The sequence below is a fragment of the Vicia villosa genome, linkage group LG5 (assembly GCF_029867415.1).
Source record: "Vicia villosa cultivar HV-30 ecotype Madison, WI linkage group LG5, Vvil1.0, whole genome shotgun sequence".
Classification (NCBI taxonomy): Eukaryota; Viridiplantae; Streptophyta; class Magnoliopsida; order Fabales; family Fabaceae; genus Vicia; species Vicia villosa.
The window spans coordinates 76592791-76606313 of NC_081184.1; the positions used below are offsets into that span (position 1 = coordinate 76592791).

At 33.4% G+C, this 13523-nt stretch overlaps 1 protein-coding gene across 1 annotated transcript; it reads left to right on the forward strand.

The window, feature by feature from the left end:
• Window positions 1-1324: 1324 nt before the first annotated feature.
• LOC131601769 (cyanogenic beta-glucosidase-like) lies at window positions 1325-11960 on the forward strand. Its single transcript, XM_058873660.1, has 13 exons — window positions 1325-1523; window positions 1747-1816; window positions 9357-9415; window positions 9505-9580; window positions 9768-9845; window positions 9927-10014; window positions 10108-10363; window positions 10442-10557; window positions 10641-10858; window positions 10945-10976; window positions 11069-11171; window positions 11263-11371; window positions 11456-11960. Exons 1-13 carry the CDS (start codon window positions 1353-1355, stop codon window positions 11625-11627), a joined length of 1548 nt encoding a protein of 515 aa, XP_058729643.1. The 5' UTR covers window positions 1325-1352; the 3' UTR covers window positions 11628-11960.
• The last annotated feature ends 1563 nt before the right edge of the window (window positions 11961-13523 follow it).

Sequence of the window (13523 nt, forward strand, 5' to 3'; positions counted from 1 at the left end):
ATGTCTCATTTTTTGGAGTTGCGGGCGCGGTTGGAAACTATTGGGGGCATGGCGGACGTGAAGGATGAGGTGACGTGGTCTCTTGATCCGGAGAAGGGGTTTTCGGTGTCATCTTGTTATGCTCATTTTGCTTCTTTTCATCTACCGTTCGGGCCTCCAAATATGAGTGATGTGGCTTTGGGCAATGTTTGGAATTTATCGATACCTTTCAAGATCAAAACGTTTGGTTGGAGGCTTTTTGTGGATAGACTTCCTTCAAGGACAACTTGATTGTGCGAGGTATTAATTTTCCTTTAGCTAATATTAATTGTGCTTTTTGTGAAATTCTCTTGGAAGATAGGAAGCATTCTTTTTTCAATTGTTTTGTGATTAAGAAAGTTTGGAGGGAGATAGCCTTTTGGGTGGGTTTTTTGGACATAGAGGAGGACGAATGCCTTCCGCATTTTATGGCTTGGTATTCCTTTTGCCGTGTAAAAAAGTTAAAAGAGGACAAATTGGACTTTTTTTGACTTGCTACGTGTTGGGTTATATGGTTGACTCGTAATGTGTTTTGTTTCCGGAATGAGGGGTGGAGTATTAACAACATGGTGTGGAATATAAAAATGTTGGTTTGGAGGTGGTCTTTTTGTGGGGAAATTACTCACTTCAATTGTTATTTTTACGATTTTTACAAAGACACGTTGGGTTTTTTATCGTAGACCGAATTGGTTTGTAATTTCTTTTTGATCGGCTTTGTCCGATTCCTTGTGTAAAAAGGTTAGAGAACCCTTAGTTCTCCCTTATATATAATCCTTGCTTACACAATTTTTTTTCTTCAAAATAACTCATTGATTTTCACTCTAATGACGCAACTCTAAATAATTTATATTAGGTCCTACAATTTTACTTACAATTAATATTTGGTCCTACAATTTTACTTACTCTAAATAATTTATCTTAGGTCCTACAATTTTATTTACATTATAAAATTAAAATAATAAAAATAAAATTAAAATAATGAAAATAAAATAAAATATAAAATTAAAGATAAAAAATGAAACTAATATTTGTAAATGAAATTTTAAAGAAAAAATTATATAAAAAATAGAGCCATTATATTTTATTATAAAATCAAAACAGAATTTAATTAAAAAAAATATTTTAATATGAAATGATGCAAAACTACGTTGCTTCATCAAGCTATGGTTCACCAGCTGGCAAAATTATTCCCTTTTCCCAATGGTAAATCCACACTCATAAAAAGAAGAAAAAAAGTGTGTAAAATAAATATTTATAATAGTGACAAATAATTTCCCTTCTCCTATAAAGCGAAGCCATAGTGAGGTATTGAAGTTCATTTTGTAAATACTAAAATGGCAGCAGCATTTGATTTCAACGTGTTTCTATTACTCTCTCTTTTATCCATTACTAACATTACTCATATAGATGATGTTAAAACTCTTCATCTTCATGATTTCTCTGATTTCAATCGAAGCAGTTTCCCACAAGATTTTGTTTTTGGAACATCCTCTTCTGCATTCCAGGCACCAACAATCATGCATCTTTCCCTTTTCTTATTATTGCTTTTATTATTATTATTATTATTATTATTATTATTATTATTATTATTATTATTATTATTATTATTATTATTATTATTATTATTATTATTATTATTATTATTATTATTTGCATCGTAGAAGATTAGTTTATTAGAATTTTATTTATTTTTTGTTCTGATCAGATGTTTTTATGAATATTTTGTAGTATGAAGGTGCAGCAAAAGAAGATGGAAAAGGACCAAGTATATGGGACACATTCACCCATACAAACCCAGGTTGTTATTTATTTAATTCACTAATTCACTAAATTTAAGAAAAGTTTAAATATTTAAAGAAATAAAAAATATTTATCTCATATAATGTTGTGCTCATCTTTATTGCAAATACAAACAAAATTAAAGATGTTGATTTTTTTTTTTTACCGAATTAAAGATGTTGAGTTTAAAATGGTGATAGCTGTTCAAATTAAATGAAGTACAATTTAAAAAAATCAGTTTCTTATTGAAAATTAAAAAAAATAAATGTAATCTGAGTTTTGATTTTACAAATAAATAAGTTATTTAAGTAAAAGTGAATTTCTTTGATGTAAAAAGTATTGTTTCCTCTATTTATCTCACTCAAGAAACTAATCCTCTCATATGGATATCAAATAGTTTTTGTCTTTAATTGAGGGCGTGTCATGTCTTTAACGATGTCATGGATCCAATTTCTGCTTTTAATGATGTAACACAGAGCTTAAGATGTGGCACAAGAAAAGTGTATGAAGTATTAAGAAAGAAAATATATGTTTATCCTAAAACTAAAATTGTTGTCGGTTAAATCAATTCAATGGGTAGATGTACAATAACAAATATTAGATGTGCAATGCAGGTCGTTTGAATCCGCAACATCTTTCTTTGTTTACTTTTAAATCATGAATTTTAACTAGGGTTGTTCATGGTATGGTATGGTTCATCTAAAAAATCAAACCAAATTGAACCGTTATAAAAATTTATCTGAATCATATCGAACCGTTTCAATTTATTCTGAATAAAACTGAATTAAATTATTAATTTGGTACAACGGTTATGAGTTCCGAACCATTAACCTCTTTCTATACTACTGAAAAATCACAAATAGAGCAATTGTGATCAGACTCTTGTAATCTTAACCTAACTTTACCTTTTTTGCTTCAACTTAACCATTTAATCCACCATTTACAAAACCACAATTAACTGTTTTCTTGACTTTGAGTTTAGTAGGTTCATTAGGATAATTTTGAGTGAAACAAGAATAATAAAAATTAGAAGAATCAACACCCAACAACTTCTTCAAAACCAATAAATTCTTTAATCTCATTCACACTGATCCTACTAAGCTGAAACAACAAAAGTAATATCTGTTCAGCTTGCTGTAAGGTAAAGAAGACTATCAATCATGCTTTTATATAGACTTTGATCAATATTGATCCCCTTTTTATCTTTGGATAACTTCAAATGTGTAGGAGCAGGAGTTCTTTTGTGACTGGCATTCTCCTATCCAAATTTTTTCACAATATTCTCTGCATATTTGCTTTGGCAAAGAAAAATAGAGTCTTCCATCTGCTTGACTTGCAAACCAAGAAAGTATGTTAATTCACCCACCAAACTCATCTCAAACTCAGATTGCATTTGCTTGACAAAATGTTGGACCATCTCATCTGACACCCCTATAAAGACAATGTCATCCACATAGATATGAGCTATCATAAGTTTTCCATCCTTCTCTTTGACAAAGAGAGTCATATCAATTACACCCTTTATATATCCATGATTGATGAGAAACTCAGTCAAACTCTCATACGAAGCTCTTGAAGCTTGTTTTAGGCCATACAATGCCTTCTTTAGTTTGAACACATGATTTGAAAACATGGGATCACTAAACCCTTTTGGCTGTTCAACATACACCTCTTCATTTAGATAGCCATTTAGGAAGGCACTCTTAACACCCATTTAGAACAACTTGAACTTTAAAAGACATGCCACTCTAAGTAATAACCGGATAGATTCCAAGCGAACAACAAGAGAAAATGTTGCATCAAAGTCCACTGGCTCGATTTGAGTGTATCCTTGAGCCACAAGTATTGCTTTATTTCTGGTAACAACACCTTGTTCATCTGACTTGTTCTTATACACCCATTTAGTCCCAATAACAGTTGTCCCTTCAGGTATTGGTACTAAGTCCCAAACCTCATTTCTCTTGAATTATTTAAGTTTTTCTTGCATAGCATTAATCCAGAATTCATCAGCCAGACGTTCCTTGATATTCTTTGGAATAAATTTTGAAACAAAGAAAGAATTTGACACAACTTCCCTTGATCTGGTAGTTACTCCTTCATTCATATTTCCTACGGTAAGCTCCTTAGGGTGATCTTTCTGAATCCTGATATAGGGTTCTTTATCAGTTGTCTCAGTTTCTTCAGGTTCAACATTTGCACTTGAGTCAGCATCATCATCATTCATAGAGAAAGATGTTTCAACATCATTTGTGACATCAGCTTCTTTTGTTGAGTCATCAACCATCCCATTTATGGATTCCATCATCACCTTATTTCTTGTGTCGAATACCTTATATGCTCTACTGTTAATAGAGTATCCTAGAAAAATTATCTCATCACTTTTAGGATCCATCTTCCTCCTCTACTCACGATCTGTTAAGATGTAGCGCTTACTTCCAAAGACATGGAAATATTTCACAGTTGACTTCTTTCCTTTCCATAATTCATAAAGAGTAGCAGAAGTACCAGATCTGATAGTCACTCTGTTATGAATGTAATAGGCAGTGTTCATGGCTTCAACCCAAAAGTAATATGGAAGTTTCTTAGCATGAAGCATGACCCTTGCACATTCTTGAATAATCCTATTTTTCCATTCCTCCACACGATTTTGTTGAGGGGTGATAGGTGACGAGAACTCATGACTAATCCCTTCATAGGAACATAATTATTCAAATTTGCTGTTTTCAAATTCCTTCCCATGGTCACTTCTAATTCTGACAACATCACACCCATTTTCTCTTTGGATCCTTTGACATATTTCTTTGAAACCTTCAAACACATCAGACTTTTCTCTGATAAAAATCATCTAGGTGAATCTTGAGAAATCATCAACAACAACATAGGCATATTTATTTCCACCAAGACTTTCAACCTGCATAAGCCCCATCAAGTCCATGTGAAGTAGCTCTAGAACCTTAGAAGTGGTAGACAAATGTTGAAGCTTTTTATGGGACATTCTTGTTTGCTTCCCAATTTGGCATTCACCATAGATTCTTTCTTCATCAATTTTCATCTTGGGGATACCTCTAACAACTTCACTTGGTAAAACTTTCTTCATACCTTTCAAGTGTAAGTGGCCAAGCTTTTGATGCCATAATTTAGCTTCATCTTCATTTGTCATTAAGCAAGTGGAAAGACATTCATTTTTTTGAGGACTCCATAGATAACAATTATCTTTTGATCTGGTTCCCTTCATAATAACTTCACCTTCCTCAGGTGGTACTAGGCATTCAAATTTTATAAAGTTAACTTTGAGACCTTGGTCACATAGTTGAATAATACTTATCAAATTAGAAGTTATCCCATTAACAAGCAAAACATTATCAAGATTAAGCTGTCCTGTATAGTCCAACTTTCCAACACATTTTACTTCACCTTTCGATCCAACTCCAAAAGTGACATAGCTAGTAGAACGTGGCTTAATATCTACCAAAAATTTATGGACACTAGTCATGTGTCTAGAACAACCACCATCAAAGTACCAATCATCTCTAGTAGAAGCCACAACCTTTTTGGGAGTCCATTTCTTCTTTGCTTTAACAACTGTCTTTTAATTTTTAGGTTGTGAAACAGGTATGGGATAACCATATTATCTGTAACAGAAGGATTTTATATGACCAAACCTTCCACAATAATTACATCCATATTTGATTCTTTCTTCCTGATAAGTACTTCTGATGTTTTTGACGATGTTGGACCATTTGATATGACATCTTCTGTTTTCCTTTAGCTTGAACAAACTTCACTTTAGTCACCTTGCTTTTGATTTCGCCTTGATTATTATATCCAACACCTTTAGCATTTTCAGTATTCTTCCCAGATTGAATATTCTCATCAAACACATCAGAACTAATGTTAAGCATTCTAACAGACTTAGTTATATTATCCAGTTGTGAATTGAGTAATACAACTTCACTTTTCAGTTCATAAATGGTATACAAGTACTTCACATTTCCATCCTAAAGTTGTGCAACAACTTTCTTCTGATTTTCTACTTGTTGACAGTTTTTTTTTCATTTTTGAGGAACAACTCCTTGTATGATGTGGAAATCTCCTTAAAACTAAGCTTTTCACAATCTTATTCTTCATCACAAACTCTAGTCAGGGCATTAACATGTTTGGCAGTTTCAGTATCACTCTCATAATCATCTTCTGATCATGACACAACTAGACCTTTCTTCCGCCTCTTGAGATAAGTAGGACACTTAGCTTTAATGTGTCCATACCCTTCACACTCATGACATTGAAATACTTTTCTTTGATAGGACCGGTCTTTATTTCAGGACCTTCTCCCAACATCTTGGTTATTGCTAATGTCGAGTGACTTGTTCTTGACTTCCAATCCATATTTTTAAACACCTTATTGAATTATCTTCCAAGGAGCACAAGGTCTTCAAATAATCCTTCACCTCTATCCAGGTCACCTACATCTTCTGAACTTTCAGCATTAGACACAAAGGCTACCCTCTTCTTCTTTTCAGACTTGTCACCAAACCCTAGTTCAAAGGTTTGAAGAGATCCCAAAGTTCATCAACCTTCATGTTGTTTATATCTTGGATTTCTTCAATGGCAGTAACCTTAATGTCAAACCTCTTTGGAAGAGATCTGAGAATTTTCCTTACCAACTTGGCTTCTAACATCTTCTCTCCCAGTTCACTAGAGGTATTGGCTATCTCATTAATATTTATATGAAATTCATGAATACTCTCATCTTCCTTCTTTCTTAAGTTCTCAAACTTAGTGGAAACTTAGTGGTAAGGAGTTGAAGTCTTGACATATTTACCTTAGAGGTTCTTTCATGAGCAGTCTTAAAAATTTCCGAAGCTTCTTTAGCAACAGTACAACTACTTATTAGTCTGAAGATGTTCTTGTCCACTCCATTGAATAAGGCATTCAATGCTTTGGAGTTTCCTGGAGCAGCTTTATCATCTTCATCTTCTCAGTCTTCCTCCTCCTTCAATAATTCGATCGGTAATCTTCCCATCCTTATCTTTAGCCAATAGAGGGCTCTATCCTGAGACCATAGATTTCTATGCCTTGATGTCCATCGATTTAATAAAGGCGACCATACAAGCTTTCTAATAGTCATAGTTAGTTCCATCAAGAATGGGTGGTTTGTTCACAAATCCTCCTTCCCTCTCAATTATACCAGAAAGTATCTTTCGTGAATCTCACCCAGAGTCAGAACAGGATGCCTGCTTTGACACCAATTGAAATTCAGGTATTCAGATCTCAAATGTCCTAAGAGATGTCGAGACACTGATCTATGAACACCACACAATGACAAGGTAAATATAAATAAAACAATACTGAAAAGTAAATGAACACACAAAATTTTTCACCTAGTTCGGTGTATAACAACACTTACTCTAAGGGCTACCAAGCCAGGGATAAGTCCACTATGATAGTATCAATTTAAAGTCCTATGTAAACAACCTCAGGTTTACTGCCTTCTCACTTAATCACTACTTGTGTTGTACTTCTACCTAAGACTCACCTAGGTATGAGACTCTTCTCAATCCCCCTCAATCACAACTGTGATTATCAGTTTAAAACTTTAGAAGACACACTTTAAAGACACACAATCACTGAATGCTTAAATGCTTATGAATGCTTAACAACACTTACAACTCAATCGAGACAGTCCTACTCTTCTATCAAGATGAACAATTGACACACTATTAGTTCCACCCTTCAATTGTCGTCTATTTAAACAATCTTATGGACTTGATTGAGCTTCAAAAACGCAGCAGGCACTGCTGAAAAAACTCCAAAATCTTCTCCACAAAGATAAGGCTTCGATCATTAGTTTCCTAAATAATCTCCATAGTTAGAAACTAAGAATATATCATGAAAACAGATAAAATCTTTTATACTTAAATTGAGCGCCACATAGGATTGCATAATATTCCCAAAATATTCTGCATCTGTAACAAACTAACAGATTTTAAAAGTCCAGCTGAACACAGACACAATGTCGTATGATCCTCCATAGGGCATATTGCTCGACATGTTTTTTCTAGTTGATAAAACATCTTGTTTAACATGTTTTTCTGTAAGTTAGTTTTACTAAATATAATGTCAATCATAAAAAATAAAGAATTAACACAATTAACCGCAAGATTATGGTCTCCTCTATTAGTGGGGTCTTCCACTGAATCTTTTGAAGAGAGTAATAGACATGACATAGTTGGACTTGTTTATTCTTCAGCTAAGTATATGATTGGTGACGATTCTACTTGCGAGAAACCAATTATCAAGTTTTGGGAATTTTAAAAGAAGTGAAGGTTGGTTGGGCTAAATTAAGCATGTAAGATGCAACCATGTATTTCTTTTACCATATTGTGCAAACAAAGAGATGAAATGACTAAATTGAAACTAACAAAATTAAAAGGTAATATGGAAGACAAAATGATAAACCATTTAAATAGTTGATGGATTTGAAGCAAACCAAGATTGTAGATAAATATATCACAGAGTTTGAATACATATCTTCTCCAATGAGTTGCTTGTTGAAGGAATATCATTTGAGGTATTTTATAGGAGGCCTTAAACCAAAGATTCATTTGAAGATTCACACCTTTAATTCTCGAAGCAAATCTATTGATCATGAATGACTTAAGAAGGGTCATTAATCATTGAAATATCAGTTTTTTCCCAAAAAGCACGTGGACGGGGTTGTGGTACGAAGGGCCCTATACCTTATTATTTTTGAGGGTGTGCAAAACAAATCGTCGCACGAGATCTTGTAACCAAATAGAATCTCATAAAATATTTATTACAATTAAATCGTGGTTTAAAATATTCTTTATTCATCTTACCATAATTAAATTGAAGTTAACTTACCCTGAACTGCTAAAAATTTGAGACATCTGTAATTTAGATAAAACATTAATTAAGTTAGGGATGTCAAATCTAAATAAAAATCAACAAGCCGACCCTGTGCATGTATGGGAAGTGCTACAACACAGTGTCGCAAATTTTTAAAAGGTCCAATTTTTTTTATAAATATTAATTGAAATAAATAAAATGTTATAATAAAATTCTAATAAATCAAAAAAATGTTATAATAAAAACTCAATACATATGAAAATTAAGATAGATCAAAACTCAAAATAATTATAATAATTAAATATATTATTGATTAGTACATAAATATAATTTTTATGTTTTTTTTAATTATTATAATTGTATTTATATTTTAAATTTGAATCCATTTTTAAAATTAGAATGGAATGTCTGCGTTGATTGAACCAGCCCTGAAAATCAGTTACACATTAGAAAAACAAAAGAGAAAAAATTGTAAAATATATTTCTATTGTGAGAGACATGTATCCTAGTGAATCACGTTTTATTTTTTATAATAATGGTATGACATTCCAAATATAAGACTCTGGAGTGGAATGAGAACAATTTTGCAATATATCATACACTTTTATTATATGTAAATTCTGGTTTCTATCATATTTCCTAGTTACATAGCATGTATAGATTCCTCATATTAATAAAATGGTTTGCAGAAAAAATAAGAGATAGAAGTAATGGAGATGTAGCTGCAGACTCCTATCATCGATACAAGGTATAATCAAAATTGTTGTTTTTCTGAAAGATATATAAATAAAACATGTAACATATTAAAGTCATCATAGTCTGCTCTATATATTTTAGGAAGATATTGGAATCATGAAGGACATGAATATGGATGCTTATAGATTTTCCATTTCTTGGTCTCGAGTACTACCAAGTAAGTCATACTTCCGCTATTATTGCAACAACAACCGCAATCAGTGTTGCAACACTTGAAGAGACAGAAATCACGAAAACCTTTAGGTGACTGCAACGCGGCTGCGACAGTTATTTAAAACCTTGATTCCTCCTTGGATGGTGATTTTTACAGTAACCATTATAAAGTTCTTATTGAATATTTGCAGAGGGAAAGCTTAGTGGAGGTGTAAACCAAGAGGGAATAAACTATTATAACAATCTCATCAACGAATTATTGGCGAATGGTAGCGATTCATCAATGTTTTTATTAGAATCATATCCATGTAGTTGTAATTAATCATAAATAATCATTAAGAATAATGCAGGTTTGCAACCTTATGTGACCATTTTCCATTGGGATGTTCCTCAAGCCTTAGAGGATGAGTATGGTAGTTTCTTAAGCCCTCGCATTGTGTGAGTGACACCGATTTTCCATCTAGATCTATTTATGAAATGGTTGCGTAAATCTGATGAATTGATTAACATAGGTAATTATTGAGTTTGCAGAGATGATTTTAGGGACTATGCTGAACTTTGCTTCAAGGAATTTGGTGATAGGGTGAAACATTGGATTACATTGAATGAGCCATGGAGTGTGAGCATTAAAGCTTATGCAATTGGAATATTTGCACCGGGTCGATGTTCAGATTGGTTAAACCTGAATTGCTTAGGAGGTGATTCAGGTACCGAGCCGTATTTGGCCGCACATTACCAACTTCTTGCTCATGCTGCTGCTGTAAAACTGTACAAGACCAAATATCAGGTCCTACATGTTTCTCAAAGAAAAATGATTTATAGTGGTAGATCATCAGTTTTTGCTAACAAAATGACCAAAATGTAGGAATCTCAAAATGGTTTAATAGGAATTACCTTACTCTCTCACTGGTTTGAGCCCGTCACTAAAGAGAAACCAGACTGCGATGCGGCGCAACGTGCCCTTGACTTCATGTTTGGATGGTAAAGATTAACGTAGAACTTACCGCTCACACTTGAACCCAACAGTCTCTCACTAATGCATCTGCGTTTGCGTTTTGTTATAGGTATATGGATCCGATTACAAAAGGAAACTATCCAAAAAGCATGCAAACTTTGGTGGGAAACCGGTTACCAAAATTCTCCAAAGAAGAATCTGAGAATCTTAAGGGGTCCTTTGATTTTCTCGGCCTAAACTATTACTCGGCCTCTTACGCTGCTGATGCACCTCATTTACGCAAAGCCAGACCGGACATACAAACTGATTCTCTTGTTAATATTACATGTAATTATCAAAATTGAATCAAAAGTAATCATATACATACTCTGAACTTTATATCTAAGCATTTTTTTACTATTTTTTGATGACAGTTGAACATGATGGCAAGCCCCTTGGTCCAATGGTATGTATTTTCATCATTTCATTTGTAGCTTTTGTGTTCCAAAAAATATTTGTATGAAATATAAAGATAGCTTTATTTATAACTATATGCAGGCTGCTTCCAACTGGTTATGCATTTATCCGAAAGGACTTCAAAAACTGTTGCTTTACATCAAAAATAAGTACAACAACCCTGTTATTTACATTACTGAAAATGGTAATACTTATTATTTTCTAAGATATTTATATTCAGAATACTGTAATAATATTAATAAAGCTAATGAGAGTTTGAGAAAATCCTATGATAGGTCGTGATGAGTTCAACGATCCAACATTATCGCTTGAAGAATCTCTGATAGATACTTACAGAATTGATTACTATTATCGTCATCTTTATTATCTTCAAACTGTAATCAGGTGAGGAAAAATTTATAATTCGTCGGTTTTTTTAGTACACATTGATTCACAATATTTTCATTGTTATGCATGTTTTTTACACAGGGATGGTGTGAATGTGAAGGGATATTTTGCATGGTCTTTGTTGGATAACATGGAATGGGAATCTGGCTTGAGCTTGCGATTTGGACTTGTTTTCGTGGATTACAAAGACGATTTGAAACGACACTCGAAACTCTCGGCGAATTGGTTCAAGAATTTCCTCAAGAAATCTTAGAATATATATATATTTGAGATTGCTTCAAGAAAAAGTATTTTGTTTTATTGAACTTGGGATTTGAAAATAAGTGACAGGAAGAGCTACCTATAAATAAATTGAGATTTGGTAAAGCTCTTTTTCCTTTCTATTGAAGCCACATTATTCAATCATGGTTATTGGTTCCTTAGCAGATCTTGTGGCTTAGGATAAAAGAATAGTCTTAGAACTATAAGATGTGTTACACCAGAACATTGCACCTCAACGAAGCGCGAGGTAGATGCAGTTGTGTAGTCTTAGAACTTTCCTCTTATCAGTTGTGTAATTTGAATATTTCATTTAATTATTTTGTTATGTGAGTGTTTACGGTGATTTTCGGTAAACAACCGTTAGTCTTTCAAATTATAATAAATATGATTTGGTTACTTGCAGGATCGACTAGATTGATCCTAGGACATAGTCAAAAAGATTGTTATTTATGATGATTCGAACCATGTTTGTGATTTGTCTTGAAAATAGGAATTACTCAATCGAAACAATAAAGGTTAGCAATCACTTTGTTATACACGTAAATATAACTTCAGCGAAAGGTAAGTCAAGATAAAACATAAGATAAAAACTGTAAAAGTGCAAGAATCTTAAAGTGCAGAAATGTTAAATACTTCAAAGATAAATAACATGAAAATAAAGGGTGCAGGAATGTAAATGACAGGAAGTAAGCGAAATGCAATAATATCGAAAGATACTTGAAAATAAAGGAAAATACACATGTATTAAAATGGTGGTGGTGTCATACGTACATTTCTCAGCGAACTCTTTCTCTTAACACTTGATACTTGAGTAATATGTGAGTGATTTGTACAAAATGAACACACTGAATCCTAACATTAGAACCCTTATTTATACTAGTTTCGACCTTAACGGTCCTACGCTAATCTAATGCCACGTTTTTCATGAGAATCCCCGGAAAGCCATCTGTCTCTGGACAGTTATGCAAACTTCTTCGAATTTCAAATCTTCCCGCCTGAATCCTCCTTCGACGCGTGGCAATATAACTTAACATTAAAATACCACGAAAACACGCTAAGCATCAGTACTTAACATATTTCGTAAAATTTGTCTAAGTCTCGAAGATATACACTCCTACTAGCTTCAGCATTCACTATCTTCGTTATGACTTAAAATTCTTCATCCTCGAAACATGGCCATCAGGAGCCATTTTATCTTCAAAGACGGTCATCAGCAACCATCCTCCTTCGAGTCTTCACCCTTCGAAGGATCATATTTGCAAAACGAAATCTTCAGCTAACAAATTGCCCCCAATAAATGCCTGTTTCGAAAAACAAGAGAAATAGGCGTTTCTTGTCGTCATAAGATTTCGTCCCTTACTTATCTTTGAAAGTTCCAAGATTATTTAATTGACGTCATAATCATTGATGACCCTGTTTCTAAAACGTCTTGTCATTTTCAAAGATGTCTTCTTATAACTTACATTCCCATGTTCTGACCTTGCTTCTTGATCATTACTCCTATATACTAGGAGTAAGGCTAGTAATTATTCGACCGCCATTGGATTAAATCATCGTCCGCCACGTGTCTCTTGGCTTTTACCCAAAAGATTTTGAAAGGGTTTCCGTTAAAAACCTTTAAATACCTGACTCAGTTTCCTCATACAACCTTCACTCTTATTTCCTCATTCTTTCTTCAAAAGAGAACATCTTCGGTCACTTCCAAACCCATTTTCTAAATCAAACTCATCCATGGCTTCTTCAAATGTTCTTCAACCTGTTCTAAAACTTCAACATCCTACCCAGATAGGGGAGCAAGAACACATACCAAACCCTAACACTACAGAGGCGCGCGCTATCTACGCTTCTCAGGTAATCATCCCTTTTGAACTTTCTGAAAAAACTCATG

What these genes read in the sequence shown, in the direction of transcription:
- LOC131601769 (XM_058873660.1), top strand. Translation starts at nt 1,353, where the DNA reads ATGGCAGCAGCATTTGATTTCAACGTGTTTCTATTACTCTCTCTTTTA. An exon ending in ATTCACCCATACAAACCCAG is followed by an intron (nt 1,817 to 9,356) that starts GTTGTTATTTAT and finishes AATGGTTTGCAG; the next exon opens with AAAAAATAAGAGATAGAAGT. An exon ending in TGTACAAGACCAAATATCAG is followed by an intron (nt 10,364 to 10,441) that starts GTCCTACATGTT and finishes ACCAAAATGTAG; the next exon opens with GAATCTCAAAATGGTTTAAT.